At 36.2% G+C, this 26905-nt stretch overlaps 1 protein-coding gene across 1 annotated transcript; it reads left to right on the top strand.

Moving 5' to 3' along the window:
- PWWP2B_3 (PWWP domain containing 2B) lies at positions 1 to 26793 on the top strand. The gene is made up of 4 exons (XM_051215623.1): positions 1 to 514; positions 9002 to 12922; positions 14441 to 26445; positions 26638 to 26793. Exons 1-2 carry the CDS (start codon positions 363 to 365, stop codon positions 12918 to 12920), a joined length of 4071 nt encoding a protein of 1356 aa, XP_051066155.1. The 5' UTR covers positions 1 to 362; the 3' UTR covers positions 12921 to 12922; positions 14441 to 26445; positions 26638 to 26793.
- Positions 26794 to 26905: the final 112 nt, after the last annotated feature.

The following is a 26905-nucleotide window of genomic DNA, read 5'->3' as shown; positions in this document are numbered from 1 at the left end:
CGCGCGTGTCGTTGTATTGCATAATTTGAAAGCCGTTTAAAATGTATCAAAAGCAACTTTAAAGAAACATATGCATAAGATTCAACTTAGCACAATAATCCTCAAAATGACTGAAAGTTTTTTGCTTCGTTTCTTGAAGACCGAGTGTCACACACACCACTTGAAGTTCCCTTATTAATGCTTCGTTGGACACCAAACACGACCTTTTTAATGTTATTTCGGATTTATTTCGCCCTAAATAACTTAACTTCTAACTGGTATTATTTCTAAATACTAATGCATCTGATCAAACATCAGGTTATACTTTAGTAGTGTTTGTTTGTACCAGTCATCAGTGAGCGAGATTTGGTCTTTCTCCGAAGATGGCGTCGTCCTCCTCAGCTGAGGGCATGTCCATCACTAAGGGAGGAAGTATATTAGTAAAAGTTGAAGATCTCACTGGAGAATTGATTTCTGTCAAGCTTATAGATGGGGATAAAATCTTCCGTGGAATTTTACTGCAAGAAACTATTGGGTAGGGTTGTTTGAACGGTTTTTCGAAACGTACTATTTATTGTCCCTCTCAAGATTAACTGAAGCTTATAAAAGTTAATATTGTCCAATAGTTCGCAATTTTCTTCTACTTTTTAAACACTGATATAAGCTAAAGATCTGGCTAGATAAACTTAATAATTCAATTTCGAAATTTACATGAGTCACATGTTTAGTTTGTCTTCACATATTCTCTGACTTTGGGAAAACACCCTCTAGTTAGCCTTATTGTAGCTGCTCGACATTCACATTTTTACAGCATTGATGTCATACAGTCATTCTTAATGGTATTCCTCTCGGAATGCTTATTTGTTTCACTCATGTAGTCACCTAAAGATCAGATTTCAAGAAGTTCCCTTGTCAGTTAGTCTTGTGAAGATGAGTTACTCGCTTACCGCTATACAACGTTCTTTCTGACTTCCATTTAAACCTATAAAAACGTCGGGAGTGAGTTTTATAATCACCATAATGCCTATATATTAAAAATGCTTGTCATTGATGAAGTGCTCACCGCGCTAAGTATATTCTGTTTGCTGTCTTGCGGTCTGATGAAGTCTGGTTTCTGTCGAAATGGTTGCTCAGTAAGATTTTTTCACGTTTACATTATCTATTTAATGTTTTGGTTGGTCCAGACAACTGCTTCAAACTTAGTAGGTTTAAATACACACTCCCCGGAATTCTTAGTGATGTATGGTAGAATGCCTAAAAAAATAAAAAGGATACTAAAGTATAGCATTGGTTTTTATCCGTATAGGGAGTATGTTAATAGGGCAAATAATACTCAAGTAATACAGTTCGCTCTTAATCAGTTGGCAATTGGTGTTCGTAGGTATGGCATGCACCTTGCACCTTCCGGGTGAAAGTACGTCTTCAAGACTGGAAAGACCCTGAAATTGAAAAGTTCGTGTATCTGGGTAGCTGCGTAAGTGCTAGTGGCGGCGTGAGTGATGACATCCATTCATGTATAGTGAAAGCCAGAGCGTCTCAAGCCAATCTGGGCCATCTTCGGCGCCTTCATGATGTTAGTCTGATTGTTAAAAGTTGGGTCTGAAACGCGTTGGTGAGAATTTTGCTTTATGCTTGCGTAACTCCACTTCTCCGAGTTGGGAATGTTCGACGACTCCGTGCCTGGTCGTTGTCCATGAAGGACTGCTGACATTCAGCGACATCATTTTAGTAGTGCAGAGGTTCAGCAGTGTGTGTTCGGGCACAGTTGGGACAATTTGATTGATATCACTATCTTGTAACATCTAATCCGGTGTCTTGGGGATGTCGTCCCAGAGAATCCCACGTCGTGCATTATTTGTCAACGCTGGGACACGATTTTGTTGGTCCTTCATAATTCCCTTGAAATGAAAGCAAGTTTGGATCTTGCTGTAACTTTCTTTTACTTCATAAAAGTGAACATAACTTCCTTAACTGAGAGAATTATTTCTGGTTGTATTTTTGCTAACTGGATTGCTTCCCCGATTATTATTTCACTCCCATACACTAATTTTTTTCGATTGTCGCTGTTTTTGTTATACTCATCTTCCGTCCTCTGTCTCCACAACCTCATCGTTATTGTGTGGTGCAGTATCACAGCCCACACGCAAATCAAGTGACTTGAGTGACGCATATGTATTCGGTGCCCCTTTGTACCAATATTTATATGTTCAAATAAGTAAGGAAATCTGCCACGTTAACCGACTATGTATGGAATATCAGAAATGGTGGTAAACCACCTGGTGTAAGCATAGGCTTTCATCGATTGAGGTATTTTAAGCGCATTACATATAATTAGCTTGTGGTTGTATCCCAGTGCTATGCATACGCATCTTAGAATTTCAGTGGTAAACTAAACGAGGTAGCATTTTCGTTGGACTGTTCAGCGCCATATGTGACTAATGCAACTCATATGAATGAAGCGGATTGAGTGCATGGAGTAACCTTAAAAGTTATGATTTTTTACGTCTTGAAATCCTTAAGTCAAATTACATTTCACCAGAGCGTATCACAAATATATAAACTAGAGTGAGTCTGTAGCTCATTGAATTTCAACTATCGAATCTCCTACCTTTTATTCTGCGGATCCACTCTTGAATCATATTGTCTACACTTGATTTTCCATACTACCACATAATATTGCTACTACTCTAGCTCGTCTTGATAATTCCATCCCACTGTGCTGATACGGTCTGGTGACTAATGCATGTGTGTGCCAGGGCCTACGCTGCCCGTGATTGATTAACTATCAGGTCTTAAGTCTGCTGTTATTTTTCTATTCATATCGCTCAGCGCCTCCGATTTTCACTATTTGATGCGTGTTATACAAGCCTGTACTTGTCTGCTAAGTTTTGTTAGTCTGATTTAATAAGGTGATACACGACAAATCAATTGGTAGATTATGCAACCGTCTAATCACTAGTTTAGTATTGTTCACATCTGAAGTGGAAACGTCTTGTCAAGTAATCGGTTCACATTTTAGTCTCTACGTAGACCGGTGTTAAAACCTATTGTGGATAGTAGTATTAGTAGTTGTAATACTTTCACAACTGTTTTCTCTTTATACTTTCAGGATGTATAAAAGAGAAAAGTTTTGCGTATTATTTCTTGTCCTCTTTCACTTAGCTTTTGCTTATCATGGGGCGGTGGCTTAGTGATTAAAACCAACTCTTAGCCTTTCCCAGGTTCAGATCTCGCTTCAACTACTTCGTTCTGGGCAACCGTGGAGTATCACTAGTCCCCACGTTTAGGATGTGACTCATGCCTTTGTACCTGGTAAATAAGTTAATTTTGATTGACTATTCTTCTACCATTTGGTTGTTGGTTGCTCTTCTACACTATATGTAATTGCTACTTTTATATTCTGCTGCTTTTGTCAACCTAAGTTAGTTTCCATCTTTTAATTAATAAAGAGATAAATCTGATCAGCTGTTTGCTGTTGAGAGAGGTTTATCATTGCCAACTCCTGTTGTGTTACTGATGGTTTTAGTTTTTACCAAACATTGAGTGTTTTATTTTGGTCCATGACTCTTAGGTAGGATTTGACTAATGGCGTTAAGTTTTTGTTAGTCTATTAGTGTCTAGCTATCACATTAGGTGACTTCATTGAGGGCTGTACCATGACATCGAGTTGCCTTAATTTTCTCAGCCGGTCATTCTGTCCTGTAGTTTACCACGCATGTTAGCATTATAAAAAGTCGAAGAAAAATGATGATCCCATTAAAGAAACAACTGTGCGGCAAAAAACTTTCTAAAAAGTACTGACATTGCCTTTATGGTAATTTCCATATCTTATGTGTTTTCTCTAAATCAATTGTTAAATAACGTAGCTCAAGTTATCGAAGGACATTTTGTCGTACACATCACAGTTGTCGAGTGGTTGAAGCACCCAGTACGCCTCCTTACCATCAACGTATCAATAAAAAGACTCTTATTACCGCATATTTCAAGTATGTAGTAGCTTGAATATAATTGATTGTAATTCGAGAAATATTGTTATTGTAACGAGCCTTTAGCCATCCTATATATATATATATATATATATATATATATATATATATATATAATGAGCAATATAGACCATGGTGCGTGTATCAGCTCAAGTTGCCACATTATATCATCACAGCAAGGTGATATTATCAAGACGAATGCTGCTGTAGTATAAACTGTAGCAGTGTCAGTAGTAGTAAGAAAAACGGCATGATAAAGAAAAAAATTTGTGGACTAAAAGTGTGGGTATTTTAAGGTAAAAAGACTGAGTGTGTCTGTGCTAATTACCAGCCATTTCATCCACCACGTATATTCCGAACGCTGCTAAATAAATATTGGTCTTCTGTTATCTGAGAAAAAATAGTTCTGATTTCTTGAACACTTTACCGTCGCTTTTATTCAAGTAATATTGGGTATATTAACGCTTCTTTCTTTCACTGTTGGATTTTGAGAATAAATATCTATTTAACTCGGGTTAATATCATTTTGCCTTATTTACCTTTTAGTTATCATGTTGTAAGTATCATAATAGCATAGAAATGTCCTATGAAAGTCGTAAGACATCTTAGGTATGTAAAATTTTAATCTAATCACTACCATTATCCATATCTTAGAAATGATGGTACGATGAGTTAATCTACTTTGGTAATATTTATTCTCACTATATAACTTTTTCGTACCAAGGATAGGTTTGTGTACGTAGTTTTGAATCCCAATTTATCTTGAGAGTTAGGGATGCTACTCGACTGACTAAACCGAACTAAATAGAGCAGGATTTGTACGTAGGAGTAGTTGGTTGAAAGTCAGTTCACTTTCGTGATTAATCCATCTCTCCAAGATAATTTCAAAAGCCCTATGTTATTCGAAGACACCAATTAGTATACTTGGTAAGAATATAGAAGTTTTAGCGTAGAAATACGAAAATAACCAGTTCACAATCATTCTACGACATCGTAGTCAAACGAAGGGTGAATAAAACTAACATTGGTGATTAATTATTAAGTGATACCCGATTCCATGTTTGTTTAGTCTTTAGTGTTTATCGACCAAGTTACAATGTGGTCACTATTCTAAGTAATTCGATGTCATATGCACTATGCTTTGATATTAAGTGGGTACTTGTGCTTCTTACCAATGACTTACAACTAATTACCTGATTCTTTTACATCACCCTATTCTCAATTTGTGTAGGTCTTTTTAATTCACCACTTCTTGTTATAGCGTTTATTTAGTCTAAACATGTACCTTTCTAGAGTAGCTGCAAAATTTCAATTCTGCTGGATGAAATCAACGAGGAAAATAAAGGACAAGCACTTAATAGTTACTAACAAAGAAAGTAAAGTAAGACTTGAGAATCAAAGAGTATAGCACAATAAGGTTTCCGAAATTTGCAAGAAAGTGATAGTCACACTTATTTGCTCACCAATTTTGATTTTAAGTTGTTTCGTCTTGTATCCGATCAATAACTATTTCATGGACCTGGTAATTAGTATATGTATTTATTGATGTGATCAAAAGGTTTATAAATTGGTTTGATTGTTTTTCTGCTACCACTAATAAATATGAGATTCTATATACAGAAGTTTACAGTATAGTATATATTGTCTCTGCGACTGAATGTATTACTACAAATTCAGTCTGTTGCGTTGCATTGGTCAGCGAGAATAATCCTGAAGTTAATGTCCCACTTTTTTTTCCAAAGAACCTTTTGCTAGGCGTTGACTCTACATTCCATCCCCGACTGTTCAATTCAATTCATAACTGACAATTGTGTTAAATAAAAAATCGATTGCAATTATGGTCTAATCTTATTTCTATCAATCATTTCAAAACATCGGTCGATTTCAAATCCAACTTGAGCAAATATGATTCATATTCAATAAACTTCTCATTTCATTGTATTGACCGTGTATATTTTCTTGAAGGTCGAATTTATTTCCGTTAAGATGAATTCCATTTAATCCTGCTATTAGATTGGAGGAAATTGTCACTCCAGTTTACTCTTGATGTATCTTCTAGTCTTGACACAGTTTTTGTAAGTATTCCATATACAATGATTTAAAAAGATGTTGACTTCCTGAATCTTCATACGTTATTTTTGCTAAAAACTAGTGCTTATCATGACCAGTTTATTCACTAATCTGTATTAGATAAGCCATGTACCTCAATAATCTGTTAAATCTTTATGATAATATGAATGTACTGATTTGTTTTGTTTCTGGAAATGATGAAATTGGTTAAATTTATTGTTCCCTTAGTATTATGGAGATCCAGCTTTAAATGGATGTGGCTTACAGTTTAAAATGCATGAACAGAACCGTGGCGACTACTTTTTGTAGGTTTGAGCCATATCAGTGGGTGTAGAGTGCCTGGTCGGGGCCTAGGCCATTGTCGTAACGATCGATTAGATACTTTGGGTGTCATGGTTCGAAGTCGCTCGCAATAGTAGAGTTGCATCCACTTCTCGTCTTTTTCTAGGACCTGAGTCCTGAAATCTCCATGTACCTTTCTTTTTTTGCTACTGGTGTTGCTACTACCTTTACTATGTCTTTAATTTTCTTTCTGCGCTAATGTAGCAACGCAACTTAAATAAAAAACATGCATCAGGTTCTACGTTGGGTATGATAATGATTTGCAGGTCTTTCAATATTTTCTTGCTTATTATCGTTCTGACTATTAATAGTAATGTAGTTAAATATTGACTCTTTTACTTATCCAGAGATAAATTAGTTGTGTTAAGGACTGTAACCTGAAGCTAATGATCATGTCCCATCTACCTATGTCTATAGTGGCGTTGGTGCATAAGGCTGTGTTTATGTATCATGTTAGTCCATCGAACATTTGAGAAGAGAGCATTTTTCATAGTACCCAATGGTAAGTTTGTGTTCTAAAAAATGCGTAAAATACTTCGAACTTACTCAAATGGATTTATTTGAAGTACATTTTAATACATACAACTAAGTTATGAACTGTCCAAAGCATCAAACAACAGAACCATCGATAAAAAATGTCTTAATTTTTGCACGTTTGGATGTTTAACATTAGTCGTAGAAATGTCTATTGTTTACCTGTTTTGCAATTGAATATCTGGTATCCTGCCTTCGAACTACTTGTTTTTACTACTATTTTCCCATATGCATATTTGACTTGGATTGTTATTTTCACGCTATCTGGTTAAAGGTGGATCTGGAATGTTTAGGTCGCTAATTATTCTGCTAGCTTATTTGGATCCTGTGGCAAGAGATTAAGATACACTATTGGGAATCACTCACTAACAGTTCTGCGTGACTTTTGCTGGATATCAGGATGATCTTAATGAATTACAGCTCGTGTTGGTTTCTGTTTTTTTCTACCTTATAGTTTCACTTCTGGTCAGTAATCTTGCCTCAGCTGCTGAATAAACGGTAATAATAAGATCAGTGACTTCTTCACGAACCAATTTAATAGCATGGTGGGTTATTAGTTTTTCTCCAACACTAGTTTACATAGTGTGATTGATAAAGGCTAACCATTCATAACAAGTTCCAACCACTTTAGTCGGTGAATGTTTACAGTGGGACTTGCCACCTTCCTTGGCATTCCTCATTAACTTCTACCCGGTTGTCCCACCATACATCTGTAATACTTCACTCTTAAAACATGCGTCATCCACATAAATACAATTCTGGTAACATTATATACCCATGAATTATTACTACTGAGCAGCACTACATTCAAACTTTGATATGCAGTTAAACGTGTCACCTACACTGTAATTGATAATAAGTAAACTAAGTAATATTACGTTTCGTTTCCTCTTTTGTATCTATCACATTGTCCTCGCTTATATGCAGCTAGCTGTCAGTAAAATGTACTACCTACCTTTTTTGTTTCACGTTTTTATCATTAAAACAAATTAACATTCAACTTATAGATTTTGCTTGGTAAATAATACTACTACTTCTCTTCGTGGGTCCCTAGATTCAACGTCATGATTATTTGTATATAAGCGAGCCCATGTAATATATTACATCACTCAAAATGGGAATTTGTTAAAAGTATATCATTTAGGAATAGGACAGTCTATCATCGACCAAGAAGATTTTACACCGTAAATTCATCTTCGTCATCATTAGTTCCTTTTTGCATCTAAAGTTTTTAATTGGACTCTATTTTAGTCTTATGTAAAACAATAGTTTCTTGATTAATAGTTTTGACTCAGTTAGCCTTTGTCGTTCGACCATGTGTATGTTATCTCATGCTTCCACTTCTAGTTATAGCTCAATATTTCATATAAATTTGAGTGTTTTCTTGATATTGAGTCTGTATTCAAAGAAATGGATTTTTTTTACAAAAGTAAAGTAGTTGATAAAATAAACATTTCACTTGTGTTCGGTAGGTGTTTTGATTGGGACATAAGGTGATGTTGGCGATGAATTGTGTGTGTGTAAATAAGAATTCTGCACCTAAGATTTCACTTTCAAGAAAATCAAATTCATAGAATCTTTCACCAGTATTTTTAGATGAACAGTAAAATGAGTTTCTCGTTAGAAATGCAAAATGAGCTCAATAGATAAGATTAGAATCAGTTGTCACTGGGATTGATTATTCACACTCCTAGCCCATGAGACAAACGATGTTTCAAATGAAAAAGCTCCTTAAGTAATAGAAGTAAGGTTAAAGAAATACACACGAATATGTAAGGTCTTGTAGATGTTAGAAATCACGACAGTAATCTAATGCCAATAATCGTATTGCTCTTACTGGTAGGAAAAGTCGAGAAATTATTGCACACTGTAAACACGAATCAATGTGACGACTAAGTGCTTAATGTGTTGTTTGGTCTTAATTACACCATACTGAAACTTGTGATGGATACTAGTGACTAACCATATTTTATTCAGTGAAGCTTCAAAATGTACAATATTCTTGTTATCGTACACATTATTGTTTACACAATGAAATTCTCAAAGTTTAAATAAATTGACTTAAGCTAAAATTCGGTGTTTTTTTGTAGGAAATTCAATGAATATGGGACAAATTTAGAAAGAATAACTAGTGCACCATTTTGGCCTCCTTTAAGTGGAACAGCATCAGGGATAAACCTCAAAACTATTCCTTGTTCAACTGAACGTTATTCCTACAAATTGGAAGGCCAACCCTCAAATCTAAATGTCTTCCAGCCTGATCCAACAAAACGAAGCCATCGAAACCAACCAGCTCCACAATTGTCACGAATATTACGACCTCGGCGATTTGTTTGTCGAAAATGTAAAAAAGCATTCCATTTAGAAGAACATGGTACGGAACTTTCCTCTTCCTTCCTCACTGATCAGATAGATCGTCGCACTTCGGATTCATCTGCCCTAAATTCAGACAACGAAATAAATCATTATCTTCCTAAAAACAACTTTTCTGACCAAATTACACTAGCGACACTCAATGGAAATTCTCAGTCTATTCGCCACGTCACTCCACCAATCATCCCCAAACTAAATGAAGAAATGAAGATAAATGTGGATGATTCGTCAAAATCAGAAATTGATTCTAGTTCTGATATACGCTCAAAATCTAAAAAGCATTTTATTTCTGAACAGTCGACTAAGACTCCAGAATCGTTAGAACCGAAATTAGTCATGTCGAAGAAACGGAAAGTCGATGTTATTCCCGATAAGCAAAAGCTGAAGAAGATTAGACTAAGTTCTCAGAAACTCACTGAACCGATTAATGTTAGTAATACAGTCCTGGTCGCAACACCACCTGTCGTTAATCCGGATTCATCTGACCCTGCAGTACCTTCATCGGAGGAAACCAAAGATTTTCCTACTTCTCCAATCCTAGTCGGTAAGACAGATTCTGTTGATTCTCTTTCGTCTCAGGAACAAACTCGTAAGAATCGAATCAAAGCTCAATACGTATCTGTCACCTCTCCATTTCGTTATCCGTTTGGGAAAAAAACTAGAATCTCTTCCAAACAAGAAATTGGAAATATCAACTCGACTAGTGATAGCAGAATAAAAGTTGAATCAAACGCTACTCGCAAAGGTTCTGAAAAATCAGAAATAATTTCATTAACATCTTCAAAAACGAATCTTGGCGTACGAAAAAACTCTCGATACCGTACTCGTACTCAGCTGAACCCACTTTCTGTCACTTTGGATTCACTGGGTCCTTCTTGTTCTGTGAAAGATTTAGAAAGTCGTTCAGAAGTGGATGAAATTCTACCTAGTGATTCTCTTGATGGTGATTTTCCACAAAAAGAAAATATCCCAAATAGTATAAGCCCACGCCTGTCAAGCCCATCTAAGGAGAAGCATTCTGCTTCCGTACAGTTAACTTGTAAAACGTCTACGTATGGACACAATTCTGCCTCAAACAATTTTGGGATTTCTATGAGTGAGAGTAATTTCTCTCCACAAAGTCGACGTAAAGCTTTTGATTACGAAAAACCAAAAAACAGATGGATGCGTGAGGCACGAGCTAGAAGGTGTCAAGATGAACGAAACAGTAATCCTAGTTCCACTGCAGCAAGTCATATTTCAACTTCATCCAATAATACAGATACGGAAAACTCTGCATCATGTAATGCACAATCTCCTAGTTTAAACCGACTGCGAATTCGGTCAGGTGATGGATCTAGTGTTAGTCCTAGCGAAAGTACTTTAAAAAGTAATAGCAATGTATCTTCTAAGGTTAAGTTGCATAATGGGTCGTTAAACAGTCGTAACATTGAATCAGGGGACGCTTCACAGTCCGAGAAATATTTGGACATAACTGACCAAAAGTCTACATCTCATGTGTCTCCATGCTTGACCCCGACAAGTGATAGTTCTGGTCTTGCCCTTCCTGTAATAAAGATTAAAATTAATCGGAATAGACAACCTTCTGGGTGTTCAAAAACTGTACCGACGCAATATGAAGTTGTCAAGTTACAGACTGGTTCACATCTAGAATTAGCTACTTCGGCTTCTAAAGTTGTGAGTGAAGAAAATAGTTCAATAGCGAATGCGAATCCATCTGCTTTGAAGTTAGACATTCTTTGCAATGGTTTACGTTCACCGTCACCGTCACCATCCGCCAGTTCTTCAAAGAAGGGATCTACATGCGAGAGTTTAATAATATCAGGTCCTTTAGTAAAACGCTGTAAGTTACATGACGGCATTGTTTTTCGTGTCGGTGACCTAGTTTGGAGCAAACTTTCAGGATGGCCTTACTGGCCTGCACAGATTACTAGCATACAACGTGTAGTTGCCAATGAAGTTGATTTACCGAATTCTGAACAAGTACGCCCCGTCGTGGATTTCCAAGAACAATCATCTCCACTTTTAACATCAGAGCAGGTTTGTTATACTGCCTGTCTTCATTGGTTTGCTTGGAATCAGGTGTCATACATGCCATGTGATAAATTATTTCATTTCCTAGAACATTGTAAACGATTTGATAACAAAAAGAAACGTGGAGTTTTTCGTCAGGCAGTTAATGAAGCAAAACAAGCGGCAGAAAAAAGGCAAGAAACTCACTCTACTGATAGTGAAAGTGAATGGGATCACGAAGTTTTTAGCAGCACAATACATCAACAATCTTTATCTCAGCCATCTGAAATATCTGTTCTCGATGATGCCAAACAGTTGGAGGTTTCACAAACTGCATCATCACTATCCATTCCCGACATAAACCTTGGTGTAGAAGTGAACGCGACCACAAAGCGAAGTAAACATCTAAATAACAAAGTAAGAAAAAACAAAACCAAAGTCTCTTGTGAGAAACAAGAACCTTCGATGTTATGTCCATCAGTTTTTGATTCTTCGAATGTATCCTTAGGTCAAAGTACCTATAATAACATAGACGGGGAAGTCACTGCGTCTATAGAATCAAAATTACATGTGATATCTAAACGTAGATCAAAGCAGCAGACTAAAAATAAGGTTTATGCTAATACTTCTGAAGATAAAAAGTTGTTGGTAGAAGAGTACAATTCTTCTTTAACAAATAATAAATCTAATGTTCGTTTAAAAATCATTCTTTCGAAACCGAAATTGAGAAGTAAGCTCAAGTGTGCTGAGGTTTTGAGCAATAATGCACAAAATTCTTTTGAAAATGAAGTTAACAATTCTTCTTCATTACCGAATCTAGATGTCCCAATTACTAATAACAAAATACATCAAATTGTTGAAAATTCATCAAAAGAAGACACAGAAAGTCCATTTACTTCAGGGATTATTCCTGAATCAAATATATCAACTACCGATCCACAAGACTTTGATAAAACATTTAGTGCCACACATTCAGAACTCCTAACTCAATTCCCACATGTATTTCCGGATCTCAAAGTTTCAGGTATTCTATCCGACACAGTCGATATACCTACATTTTCTGAGGATGAATCTGAAGAAGAAGATGCTGGTCGTTTGATTATTGATCCTGATGTAATGGCTTCAGTCAACGTTCCCTTATCAACTGGTAATCATCATTACATCACCGAGACTTTAAAACAGGATCCGGATATTCTTCGAGAAGATTTATACAGTCTTTCCTCCGATAATATGTCCTATAACCATGAACTATCATCTCAAGCATTTGATAGTATTCATCCATACTCTCGAACGTCTTCAACTACTCTTACACAACCGTCGATGTCGAATTTTGGTAATCCAGTTTACTCATCATCCGATTCATTTACTCATTCTTTCAATTCCTCAACATATTCAATGGAATGTCTAATATCTCAACCAGTTTCAGTTTATCCAACACATAATCAGTCATTGACCCAAACTGTTGTGCCAAGATTAACAACTCCACCTATTTTGGCGTCATCTACTGTATCGAACCTATCAGTACCCAGTAGAAGTGCTTATTTTCAATCTAACCATCTTAATGTTCCATCAACTACAACGCATAACGTGTCCTATGTTACTACTGAGTACTCAACATTATAACTGTAAGTTAACTATTTGCTTACTTGCTTGGCACTATTCCATTGACTCCTTATTTTCGTATTTCTGTGCTTGTCAACATCACTACACTTACTTTGTATTCCTAAACAGCTTGAAACTTTTAAGGTTATTATTGATTTTAAGGCGACATTCGATTGACTGATAGGCTTTGCGAAAGTTTTTGTTTTCACAATCTGTACCAAAGAAGTACACAAGCATTGTAAATGTTGTTTGCTCAAATACTGCTACTTGAGTCAAAGCTTGTGACGATTGTTACCAGATTTTGAAACATCAACTGTTTTTCGTTAGGGCTGCCAACTTTACCCGTTTCCACTTGTTCTAGTCATTCTTTCAGAGATAACACTCGTCTTACTTTTCAGGAACTGACCTCCTGTCAGGTGATTTTATGGAGATGGTCGAATTGCAGGGTTTTCTGATCACCGTGTATTTTATGACGTGTTTCTTCCTCTTAAAAGGCAAAACATACCTTCATGACTCTGTGGTAACATCTAAATCGAAGGTAAAATTCATGTAGTTGAGTTTGTTGACCTCTTCACTTATCTTGAAAGTCTTGTCAGCCCTTGTGAATTGGTGTTTGATAATATCTTCGCGTGGACTCAGATAGCTGACTTTGACTTTGTAAACTTTCACCAATCATGTCGTACTCGAGATGTCTGTACGCCTATTAAAGGACAATTATGCTGTATAACAGTTCTCTCTATTATACTTTATGACCGTAAAACGCAGTTATCGGAAGTAGAGAATATTTGTAGATCATCACTATAAATCAACTCTGTCCAAATTCTAATATCTGTGCTGGTATTTTATTAAAGCATTGGTCAATACAAATTTGTACCAGTTGAGTCGATTTTGATTAACCAACCATATATATTAGCAAACGTTGTACAGTTTAAATAAATGATTTCGTCGAAAAGAAAATTTTCTTCGTTTTGTAATGTTTTGATAAGGGAATGTTATTTGTAGATAAAAGTCAGATGCTGTTATTTCAATATTCTATGTGTGATACTCAAAAAGAGCTCTAAATTGTAGAATCTCTTTTGTTCGGTATGATCCGTGTTTATATTTTATCAAATTGTTGTCGTGCATTTAAAGTACCATGTATTAAAATTGGTATGATTGAAATTATTCATGTGTGTATCCATTCTTATACTCTTGTCTCATGAGCTACCTTTCCAATTGGGTATGTTTGTAATCTTTTTCTGAAATCTGTCAGTAATTTTATACTGTCAACTCTCAAGTTAATCACGAATTGTGAAGTGATCACACTATCAGTCTATCCAATTACGGTGTTCCTCTCTTTACCCGATACTATGTGTTTGCTGGAATTCCGAATACATTAAGAGCGGAAATATATAACACGAGCTGTTATTTGAAAACAATTTCATGTATAGAATTTATTCCTATTTCCAAATAAGTCACAAATCCCCTATTATTCAACGGTAAGATCTCTAATTAGTACCTGGAACTACTTAACAAGCTTTATGATTTTTTCACCATTTTAGATACATCTCATCAACTGACATCACCCAATAATTAAAATGGAATCTACGATTCACTTCTAGCTGTTACTTGAAATGATTCAGTACAAATCATTGTAAAATATGGTTGTAATTTTCATCATAGATTTATGTGCTTAACTAGTATTTCCATATATTATTTCATTTCTACTGTATATCTCCCTTCCAAAATCTCTTCAGTATGAGTTAATTATTTTTTCTTTTAACATTTGGATTTAATTAATCCCTCCCTGTGATGATGATCTTGGCGTTTAACATTAGTCAGCACCGATTTTTTTCTCTTACTATTATTTCTTTGGGACAATAAATGAAAACCATTATTAGACTTTCGTCCAGACAACATTTAACAAAAGCATCTGTGAAATGATGATATAATACCTCTTGTTTATTCTTTTGTATATTTTATATATATATTTATCTCAACGCCTCTCCTCCGCTCTTTCTTCCTTGCTTGTGATTTGTGATGTTTCTGAACACCATGTGTACATATATACATATTTATTCAATAGTTAACATTGCTTTAAATTATCTCCTGTTACCGTTATTTTCTAAAATCATTGTAAATTATTAACTTCCTTGCTTAAGGTTCTGGGTGCGTGTGCATAACCCCTTAGGATTCGTGAGTTTACTTAAAATACTGTCTTCCTTTTTGTTTTTCTGTTTTTGACTTTGTCTAATCTCAAATAATTTCCGCGGTTTACACGTTGAATTTTGATGGTTGACACTGCTGTTGTTGTACGTATATTTGTCTTATCTTTTCTGTCGTGCGTCATGTCGCTACTAGAGAACAGGTGTATGGTGATTTGTCGAATTTCTACACATTTATTTACTATTTTATTAATACTACGGTAAACTATGTAAGAGATGTGGTACAATGTGCATCGATTCAATTTCATACACATTGAAAATAGCCTTTAGAGACTAAGAACTAATTAATGGAAACAATAATTGGAATAAAATAATAGTGAGATAATTACTGTCAATCAGTAGTCGCAAAATTGAATTAATCGTATGTTCAAAATGAGATGATTATTTTTGTTAAAAGATTAAAATTTGATGATGGGGATCTTTAAACGATTATTTTTATTAGCTTCGTGATTCAACGTCAGTTTTAGTTTTACTAGTCTAACTGTTGGCTTCAAAAATGTACATGTGTAATAGTGTACACTTGCGGTTGAAATTAAGATAACTGGTGTAAACTGTCAAGTTGGATTCATTTCAATAAACAGCCACTTAAGTCCTACTAACAGTGGCATTTCTAGTGGCCCGTGGATCTGACTCCTATCGTATGGATGTTTGCTATCGCCGATTCTCGTTTATCATCGACTTTAATCACGTTAGTCAATAACGGAATCAAATAAGTCAAATAACGAGAATGGGATTTTGAATACATATACTTTGTATATAAGGTGAATGGAATAGCAGGAAGAGAAGCGATGCGGGGTGGAGATCGCTGGTGAGCCAACTCATTTTTAGTCAGGCGTCAGCCAATATTTATAGGCAGACAAAAATAAGCTACAGACATGGGATAAGAAGTGTACACACATATATGCTCACATAAAAACAATGAAGACTGGTAAGCGAATAACTAACATGGTCAACATATGACTCAAGTAGAATGAATAGATTGGTCTGTCCGAAAACTAGAATAAGGTAAATGGGCTTAAAATAATAACTGACACTACATATTTACATATTCGATCATGCTAAGACTTGATCTGGGTGAGTAATGTACCTTACTCGCTAGTCTCATGTTGATAAATGTCTTAGATATCCATTGTTTTGCAGGTGTTTTTTGTATAATGAAAGATTTACTCTGGCAACTACTTTTGTGGTGGAATTATAAGTTGCTCGGTAGTACACTTAACTTGCAATTATCGGATTACAGGGTCCGATCCCGCCTAATTTAATTCAGCTAGCCAACAGGGATTGTTAGTCAAGACAAGGTATATCATAGCTTAAAGTCCAGTGTGCGGGCCCGTAACTTATTTTTCAACAGAAATTTCATATTTTCCTTTAGATAACTAAAAATTTCAGTTAATAAGTGATGAATAGTATGTCGAATTAATAGGTCCATAAGTATATTCGACTAAAAAACATTAAGAAATTTGTCTTATTCCGCATCACTTCATCCTAAGTTTCTTATCGTAATTGTGTTTTTCATTGGCTAAATAATTTTTTAATGTATCTTACTGTTAGCATACAATATTTTGATGTCTAATGCATAATGTAAGCGCTGATGTTCTACAGGTCTCCGCCTCATACAGTAGGACTATCTTGACATTTGTTTTGAAAATTCTGACCTTGGTGTTGGTTGACAATTGTTTTGAGTTCCAGATGTTCTTCTCTTGCTTTACCGATTCGCGCCTTCACATCTGCATCAGATCCACCGTCAATGTAAGGGTTTTTACATCTTCCAAAGCTTCTTCGTCAAGTGTGATTCGATTGTTGCATGCTGTGTTGTGTCGGAGAATCTTGCTTTTTCCTTTGTGTATGTTGCGACCTGCTGAGGCTGCTGCTACACTGGTCGTCTTTTCCTGCATTTGTTGTTGCATGTGCGATAGAAGAACCAGATCATCTGTGAAGTCTATATCGTCCAGCTGCATCCAAGCTGTCTACTATATCCCATGCTTCCCCTCAGATGTTGACATCTTCATGATCCAGTTGGTCACCAGGAGAAAGAAAAAGGGTGAGAGTAAGCAACCTTGCTTAACACCGGCCTTTACCTCGAACGAGTCTGTCAGTTGTCCTCCATGCACGATTTTACAGTTTAATCCATTATAGGAATTCCGTATGATATTGACTATCTTCTCAGGCACGCCGTAGTATCGAAGAAGCTTCCATAGTGTTGTCCTGTCCATGCTATAAAATGCTTTCCCGTAGTCAATGAAGTTTATGTAGAGTGATGAATTCCACTCAATTGATTGTTCCACAATGATCCACAGTGTTGCGAGTTGGTCTTTACACGACCGATCCTTACGGAATGCGGCCTGTTGGTCTCGAAGTCGGGCGTCTACAGAGTCCTTCATTCTGTTTAACAATACCCTGTTGAGGACTTCCTGGTATTGAGAGGAGTGGTGCCCCTGTAGTTATCACAGTTGCTGAGATCGCCTTTCATTGGCATTTTGATCAGGGGTCCTTTTTTCCGGTTTGTTGGTACCTGTTCTTCATCCCAAGTCTTGCTGAAGAGAATGTGAAGTATCCTTGCATTTACTGTTACATTTGCATTCAGTGCCTCTGCTGGAATGTTGTATGGTCCTGCTACTTTGCCGCTCTTGATTTGTCTGATGGCCATGCTGATCTCTTCAATTGTTGGTGGTCCAACATAGATTGGGAGGTTTGTGTGTGCCTCTTCGATGTTGGTGATTACTTTGCCTTCCTTACTTTTCACTGATTTACGATAATTTCCAGCGAGTCTCTCTGTTGTGTCATACAATTGTCTCATGTGTCCTTCTCTTGCAGCCTTTTCCACCGTCATTGCTAAATCCTCCACATATTTACGCTTGTCAGTTCTGATGCTCCTCTTCACTCGTTTGTTTACTTTTGTGTATTCAGCTTGTGCCTTAGCTTTTTCTGCTCTTGTTCGTCTGGTATTGATTGCTGCTTTCTTATTTCTCCGTTCTTGAATGTTTTACAGTGTATCAACAGTGTTCCATTTCTTGTGGCCCAGAACCTTATGACATGTTGAAGTTATTGGTTCTTTTATCCCTTTCCAGTTGCTCTCCATAGTAATTCCTTCTCGATTGAGTGAATCACGAAAGGCCTGGAATCCATTGCTGAGGACTATCTTGAATTCGTTGAGTTTGTTAGTATCCCGAAGAAAAGCCGTATTAAACTTTTGTGATGTTGTTTGCCCCGTTGTCCAGTGCTTCTTGAGTTTCAATTTCATTTTGGCGACCTGCAAGTGATGACCTGGTGCTATGTCTGCTCCTCTCTTGGTTCTCACCTCCTCTATTGTCCTCCTGAACATTTTATTGATGCAGATATGGTCGATTTGGTTCTGCGTAGTGTGACACGGTGAACTCCATGTGGTTTTGTGTATGCGTTTGTGCGGGAATATAGTGCCGCCTATGATAAGTTTGTTGAAGGCACATAGATTTGCAAATCTCTCACCATTTGCGTTCCTTTCTCTCAGTCAATGTCGTCTCATGATGTCTTCATATCCGGTGTTGTCCATTCCATCCTTGGCATTTAGGTCTCCCATTAGAATGGTCAGATCTCTAATATATATATAAAATTCGCTTTCGCAATGAATTATGAACGGTGGCGAGTCATCGTGTTGTTGAACGGATTCATAATGTAGTTTTTTAAGGGTAAATTTTAGTGTGGCCACTTAATTCTTATTTTACTTAGTTGACGTTCCTATGCGAGCTTATAAATATGACATATGATTACAACAGAATTCAGCTATATCAGTAGTTACATTCAACTTGAAGGTGTGTAGTCATTTCCTGTTCAAGTGTTCTTCAGTTTTATTTATTTATTTATCGCTGAATGATATTGGGTGATGTTATCTATATTGTCTTCTTGGTGATATGTATGTTATCAGTTAACAACTTTCCAGTAAGACTAGTTGGCTCACCATTCTTTACGAAAACATATGCATTATTGTTTATTCATGATGATAATTTCTACTCTTGGGTTTTTCTCGAAAGTATTTTCCGTTTCATATCGAAGTGAGCAAAAACCTCTGAGTTTAAGATGTTTTGTAAATATCTTTGAATTAGCAACCATAAATTTTCGATGAAAAATTATTGCCTTACAAACACGTGTATCCTTCAGTAACAAATGGTTACGAAATTAGTTATATTATGATTTGATTAATGGAGATCTGGATTTATCTTCCATGTCATATAAAATAGTCTCAAACATGAGTTTGTTTTATGTTTTTAAAACTGTTCTCTAGTCGATAAAAATGTAATTGAATCTATCTTCATGTTGATCTATTGCTACAAATATGTGAATTCCATCGATAACTTCCACAACGATTCTCATCGCTTCAGCAACTTCAGAAGACCTTTCTTGTTAAGACTTATTGGACGAGTTCAACAGAGATCGAGTTTACATATAAGTTTACTCGGTTATTGTTAATTACAGAGTTCTGTGGTTGAGTAATTTTCACTAAATACAAAATTATGGTGAAATAATCAGTACAACAGAAATTCATAGTTATTAAAATGACTAAGTACAACTGACATACACTGGTAGTTAATAAGAAATTAAAAAGGTCCGTTAAAATCTGAATAATAATCGCCTTAAGTCGTTATGCAAAATCGGGATTTGCTGAATACAACTGGTTTACAGAGTGTTCTTTGGCGAGACTAATTTATGGACGAGCTAATCAGATCTCAGGTAATAGATATTGCGTTTTGGCTCGAAATCCATTTATCCATATGGCCAAGTAGCATTTTGGCATCAGTTCGTGATGAAAACTTTATTGCTAACTCGAACGTACAACTTTGAATCTAAATCCTAGTTCTACACAAATTTTTAATCCTTGTTAGTAAACATCTTCAAGGTCCTTCAACCTTCGCTCTAAGCCTATCTGTAGATTGTAGTCTCGTTCTATTCTTCTATTCTGTTGGCTATGACCCCTTTTCGTCTATCCAATGAGAAACTACTACATTCCTCCGAGTAAACGAAGCAGCACAACTTTAAAGTTTTGTCGGAATAAACTAACTATGGTTGATACAGGCAGGAATCAATCACTTGCACATGCATTTAAAATATCTTTGAAAATACAGAGAACATAACAAGGGTGTTTGATCATGATTTTAATGTTTCCCGTTGAAAGTGATGGTTGGATTCTCAGTTTGTTCTGGAAACCCAGTATCGCTACGCTGTCCAACTGCGTTCTGGTTCCGGTGAGTTATCGAGCTGGTGGTTTTTGAGTTGTATTTTATTGGTGTGTTAATTTAATAAGTACTGAGGCTCAGCTAATTTTGATATAAAACGATACAATCGAAAAACTTCATTTCAAGCACTCATAATTTATTTAAAATTTTTCGAGGTATATTCCATATCCACTTTGTTGATCAGATACATCTCGTGATGGTATTGGTTGTCTCGCCAACTGCCATGGAATAAATATCTCAATTTTGCAAACCACAAGTAATGGTCCGAATTTGTGCTATTTTTCCTATAGCATTATCCTACATGAATCCTGGCTACTTTGTATGTAATTTTCCACTCACAATCAGTGAGCAAAATGGAATCTAGCATGTTAATTCGAGTTCCTATAACACATTAGCATAGCGAGATGAGATTGTCAAGATAAATATCGGAGTAGTGGAATGATAACTGTAACAATGGCTGTAGGAAACATGATTCAAGAAGGACTGTTTTGTGAAATAGCTAATATTGAGACCATTTTAATCTCATGATCTAACGGTAGACGAGGAGTGTGTCCACATCACTGCACCTTATCACCTAGAATAAATCATATACAATAGGAATACTAGATTTTCAAATTATTTTCTCCATCCTGAAAGTGTTTCTAATGACATTAATTAATGAATTACCAAATTCTTGTCGTAATCATGTAAGTAAAATGTGATAATCAAATGTATAGTATTGTAATCAATTATCACGTAAAGGACAATATACAGTGAATTTTAATCTGAAATGCATGCTTGGAACATTGATTTAATCTAAAATCTTAAGAAGTGTTTTTACGTTTGATGTAACTAAACTATAGGAATTCTAACAATACATATTATCAAGTTTTTCTAGTTTACAAAAGCAATGCCATTCGTACAATATACGATTTGTGTACAACTGGAATGAATAAGTAACTCCAACAATATCTTCATTTTAAGCAGAGATGGATGGTGGTTAGCAGCGGAATCAGGGACTAGTGTTCGTCCTGTTTGTGACTCGTCAGTTGAATATACATACATCCTAGAGTTGTTCACCCCGCGACTTGTGACTTACTAGCACTATCGATGCAATCTGCACAGGATGCCAAAAGAGACCGATCACTTGTAATCCTAAACATCAATGAAAAGATCCAGACAACCAATATATATGAATTAACGTTGATTTTTAAAATGTAGTTGCTGCACAATATTTGTGGAGACTGTTGAATTTCATAGTTTACATCACGAACTGACTTCCGTTAGCTCTTGTTAAACAGAAAGAACTGAAGAGTTGTCTCGCCCTGACATGGGATCTCTCAGCCATAAGCTCTAGAAAACCAATCGGTGATCGAATCCAGGACCTTTTAGTCTCGTACACAAACTCCTAACCCATAGACCACCGAGGCAGCATCGAATTACTTATATTTCTAGCTCCAATTAATTTACAATATTGCTTAATTCTTATTCAATGTCATCGGCAGTGTCTCACTCTCAGCGGAGTTGAAGTCCACTCGTCACGACTCAATAGAACTACAAATTAGTGACGAGTGTAGATTCGTAGACGTTGAATTTTATACTTAGTACTGCACAATATACTCAATGTCCGTTGCCTGATTACCTTCAGCAACAACCTATTGTGCGAAAAAGGAACCAGCTTCCAAATGAGGAGGAAATGACGGAGTTTAACAGAACAAACATTGCGGAAATCATCAAACTGCATCACGAGGCAAGCGCTCAATTGGGATCCTGAAGGGAAACGGAAAAGATGGAGGCTGAAGAACACACTGCGTCGAGAATTTAATGCAGACATGAAAATGGTGAATGGTAACTGGGAAAGATTGTCCAGGGTATGGTTGGGTAGAGAATGCTGGTGGACGGCCTATGCTCCTACACGAGGGTTAAAAGGCGTAAATAAGTAACTACAAAACATCTCTCTGAGATGAAAATTATGATGACTCAAACCTGATGTATGTGATATATGAAGTCTAGTGATAGTACACAGCTGGATAATTCAAACCAAATTCTAAAATATTGAGGAAGAATATATTTGTAAAATCTCAGACATTGAACTTTAAGTAAATTCGGATGATCAAGCGAATGCAGCGAAAGTTAAAATCTCAGCTGTATTATTAAATCAAAAACTTAATGCTCCTTAAGTACCGAAAGAAGAAATAGATACCATAAAACAACTGACAGAAAAATTGTCATTATAACAAGGACAAAGGTATCAATACTGTTGTCTATCAGCAAAGATCCGAGTAATCATCTCCAGTAGGCAGTAGAACGTCAACAATCATCGACTGAATCATCCTGTAAACTAAAGTTTATTCAGATTCGACCTTGTTGTCGATACCTCACAACATGCAGCAGTAGAAATAGGTAATGAACTTTACAGTTTGAGGTCATGGGGATTTTTGAACTGATCAATGTTAGACTTCCATTAGTAACCAGGAAGCACTGGACGGCCGTTTCGTCTTATTACGGGGCTCCTCAGAATTACGCATCCCCGACTCTGCAACTTGGGTTCCCACCCAGCACCTTTGGTCCCACGCGCGATCGTCTAACTCCTAGACCACTTAGCCGGCATTCAACAGTGTCAATGTCTGACTTTAACCAATCCACAATGTCGCGCGGTCATCTTCCATTATCTTCAGTAGATAACTTTTAGATGGTGGTTGGAGGTAGTCAACAGGAAACCCTGGACCCGGGTTTCGTGCTACTTGGCACTCGTCAGCAAGGTGTACCTGTAATCTTGAGGGAACTGGTACTCCCTGGAGGATAGGTCTTGATTTTTGCTCTTTATTTACTAATGTTCCTATTAGGAAGGTTTTAGATATTGTGTATATCTCTTAGGTTCTGACACAGAACTTAAATAACGATGTCCATTTGGTTTCCCAGGCGTTACTGGATCTATGTCTGTCTTCAACATTTTCCGGTTTTTGAGATTTGTGCACACGTGCAAGTGTGGCTCTGGGATCAACGGTTTCTCCAACTGTCGCCAACTTTGATGAATAATTATCCTAAGGATTTTATTTAAAAATATTGGGAAAAAAGATAGGGTAAATGTAAACCAAAGGAATGGGTTAACACGGTAGTGGTCCCATATCGTAAAGGAATTTCAGTAGAGATCAGCAGGATCCTAAATCTTCGAAATATAAAAGTAGTCTTTCGAACAAAGAGCACTCTGAGATCTAAACTAGTAAGAATCAAAGATCCAATACAAGAATCCTACAAAAAGGTTTTAGTTCTTACAAAGAAAGATTAACAACGGAGGCCCTATACATATGGACATATACAAATAGTATTAATAGAAGAGATGGAATACGAATAGCTGTCCCAAGGCAACTAATAATAAATACTTAAAACTAACAGTTGCAAGGGATGCGTAATACGGCCTACCCACTCGTGATCTGGTGTGGATGGGTGACCGAGCGCCTTCAGCTGTGTGCAGTAAAACTTATGAGTTCAGCATGAAATGTCGTAGAATTACAAAACCATATATTTTGATGATGTATTTACCGCTACACATTTATCTTTAGCTTATTTATCTTCATTTTATGCTTGACTCATATCATATATAAAAATCATATGTTGTCTTCGGAAAATTCACCGATCCAATGCGGTAAATAGTCAATAAGATTTGTTCTCATGTCTCAGATCTACATAGGAATACACACAATCTGTTATCCTAACCAGCTTCTCGTTACACACCACATGTCTCATATGCACTACAGCAAATACTTTGAGCATTGATAACATGATTTGGTAACCCACTTAATAAACAGTTAACCGAAGAACTATATAATAATTTGTATTCAACAATTTTGGTTGTATTTCCTTGGAAATGCTTGGACCGGATTGCTGAGCGAAACGTTGAATTTAATAAAAATTTAGTCGCTGAGATTTTATAGATATATTGTTCCTCCTTAATGTCCTACGTTAACTCGGCACCCAAATATTGTGAAACCATTCGTTCAAATTTAGACTGAGGTTTTTATATCTTAACGACTGCTTACAAACATTTATATATTCCTCTAAAATAGTTTAAAATGTTTTTCGTCTCCTAAAAATTCTAACAATTGTTCTTTTATTTGCAAAAATAAGTTTTATTATTAAAGAGACATTAGTTCTAACGTGGACAAAAACACGGACTTCGATCGGTTTTTCGAACATAGGTGACTGATGGTCGACAAGTTCAAAGACTTCATCCAATAGTCCATCTTTAGAAATGATGTGATTAGCAATCATGTAGGAAAGAAGCATTGGTTCCTATTTGATTACAGATCCTTTTCATTGAAGGGTTTCAACTGACACGAAACTTTTGTGTAGAGCATTCAGTAACCTGATCATAACCATATCGGAACATATTGGACACGGTGTGAAACCATTTGGACTAGTGAATTAGTGCCAATTAGTCGTCCAAATTCGTCAAACACGATGGACTAGATAGAGGAAGTTTTATAAACTATCCAGTCATCAACTAGTCTACTGGAGTAGTATATGACATTGATTAAGAGTGAGATTTATGATTTATACTATGTTCCGTGCAATAATTCTAAAATTGAATGTTTATGAGATAAATTGAATTTCAAAGTAATAACGACAACTCTAAACGTCATAATTTATTTACACCAACCCAATGAATTTTAACGCTCAACGTTTGTTATTATGGCCTTCAGTTTTCATTTTGTTGGGTAAAAAATGTAATTGATTCAGCTGGTGTGATTATTCATTATTGCATTTTATGAGTCATAAAGCGGGTAATCAAACCAATGAGATACAATCAAAATAAAGAAGTAAACAATGACAGGCTAAAGGTCAACAATAACCGATCGAGGTCTACAGGACAAGCTGAGTCATGTGAATAAATTCGAACACTTTACTTCTACTTGAGGTTTGTGCTGATGTCGTTTATAAGAGCGATGAAGGCGCCACGACCAAATCATCCAGCTCAGAGAACAAAATCACCCACCTGAGCTACAAATCACCATCTCGAAATCGCAGTTAATAAATTGTGACCAACTATACTTTTGTATCCATAAAACCATTTAGAGTCATAAAGGTTTTATTATCACAATGAAGTTTTCACTCGGGTTACTTGCGATGTTCAATGCACAATAGACGTAAAATATAAAGCTCATTTACAATTGGTCAGCTATATGCAATGTGCTTGTTCGATGTGTGTATATCTCAATTGGTTAGATTCGCACGAAAATAAACCAGTCATGTCTCATAGTAATTTTTTTGGTTGAGATCATGAGTCAATTGATGTTAGACCACCGTTGGAAACCTGGAAGCACTTGACGGCCGTTTCGTCCTAGTATGGGACTCCTCAGCAGTGCGCATCCACGATCCCGCACCCCGCGGGATTCGAACCCAGGACCTACTGGCTTCGCGCCTGAGCACTTAACCATTAGTAATGCTTTTCAAGGTCAATTGAGGCAACGACACAATTGATATTAAGTTAAAGAACTATTAATATTTGAGTTGTTCCCCTGATTGTGTCAGATTTGGCAAATTACTCTCTTTAGTTTGTAAAGAATTGTGTATGAGTCATCTGAAATTTTATTGTATTTACATCCTTACATGTTGTTCTTCTCAATATCGCTGCCCTTATGTGTTCTGTATCATTTCCATCAAAATATTGACTTAGGTTCTATATTTATACTACCAAGAGTCAAAAATTATGTTGAAATAGATTTCTGATTCTACCCTGACTTAGTGGCAACCTATCTGATGCTTCCTTATAAAGATGATCACCTTTAAATTGGACAAGTTACTTAACTTGATTCTTTTATAGAATTTTGTTTTTCTAGTCTAATTTGAAGGATAGTATCCGCAAACATTCTGTATATATATTGATTGTATCCTAACATTATACTGACCTATAAATACTTGAGACATGCTGACTAATTGACACTGGACAGTTTGCATTCATTTTTTATACGATGGAGACTAGTCTAGTCTCAGGTTTATTTCCCAACAATTAAAAATCTGGTGATTCTAGATGCCAGTGTCAATACCAATTCAATTACAAATCGTTCTAAATCTGGTGTTAATCCAATGCTATTATTATTCCAGTCTAGTTGTGTCCATTTAATCCCATTATAAATTAATTTTTTGATTGAGATCATGAACCGATTGGTGTTGGACCACCATCGAAAACCTGGAGGCACTGGACGGCCGTTTCGTCCTATTGTGGGACTCTTCAGCAGAAGGCCCTGGGTTCGAATGCCGCGAGCAGGATCGTGGATGCCCACTGCTGAGAAGTCCTACAATAGGACGAAACGGCCGTCCAGTGCCTCCAGGTTTTCGATGGTGGTCCAACACCAATCGGTTTATGATCTCAATCAAAAACTTAACAATCTCCACAACCTCTATACTGATATAAACTAATTTTTTATAATTACTGTTTGTGCTAGTGAATTCAGTTACTGAAATATATATTCAAGAACATCTGTATTCTTGCTACTGTTTGATTCATTTTCCTCCATTATAAAGATAACGAATATAACTAATATCCCGTTGATGCGTTTCAGGTAAACATCCTAGATCCATCCCACTGCTAAACACATGCCAGATATACTAAAAC

This window comes from Schistosoma haematobium, chromosome 4, assembly GCF_000699445.3.
Source record: "Schistosoma haematobium chromosome 4, whole genome shotgun sequence".
Classification (NCBI taxonomy): domain Eukaryota; kingdom Metazoa; phylum Platyhelminthes; class Trematoda; order Strigeidida; family Schistosomatidae; genus Schistosoma; species Schistosoma haematobium.
Note: the sequence above shows the minus strand (reverse complement) of the source record. Positions and strands in the feature narration are given on the sequence as shown.

Coding starts and splice junctions, on each gene's coding strand:
- PWWP2B_3 (XM_051215623.1), top strand. CDS start 363: ATGGCGTCGTCCTCCTCAGCTGAGGGCATGTCCATCACTAAGGGAGGA. Junction 515..9,001: donor TTACTGCAAGAAACTATTGG/GTAGGGTTGTTT, acceptor GTTTTTTTGTAG/GAAATTCAATGAATATGGGA.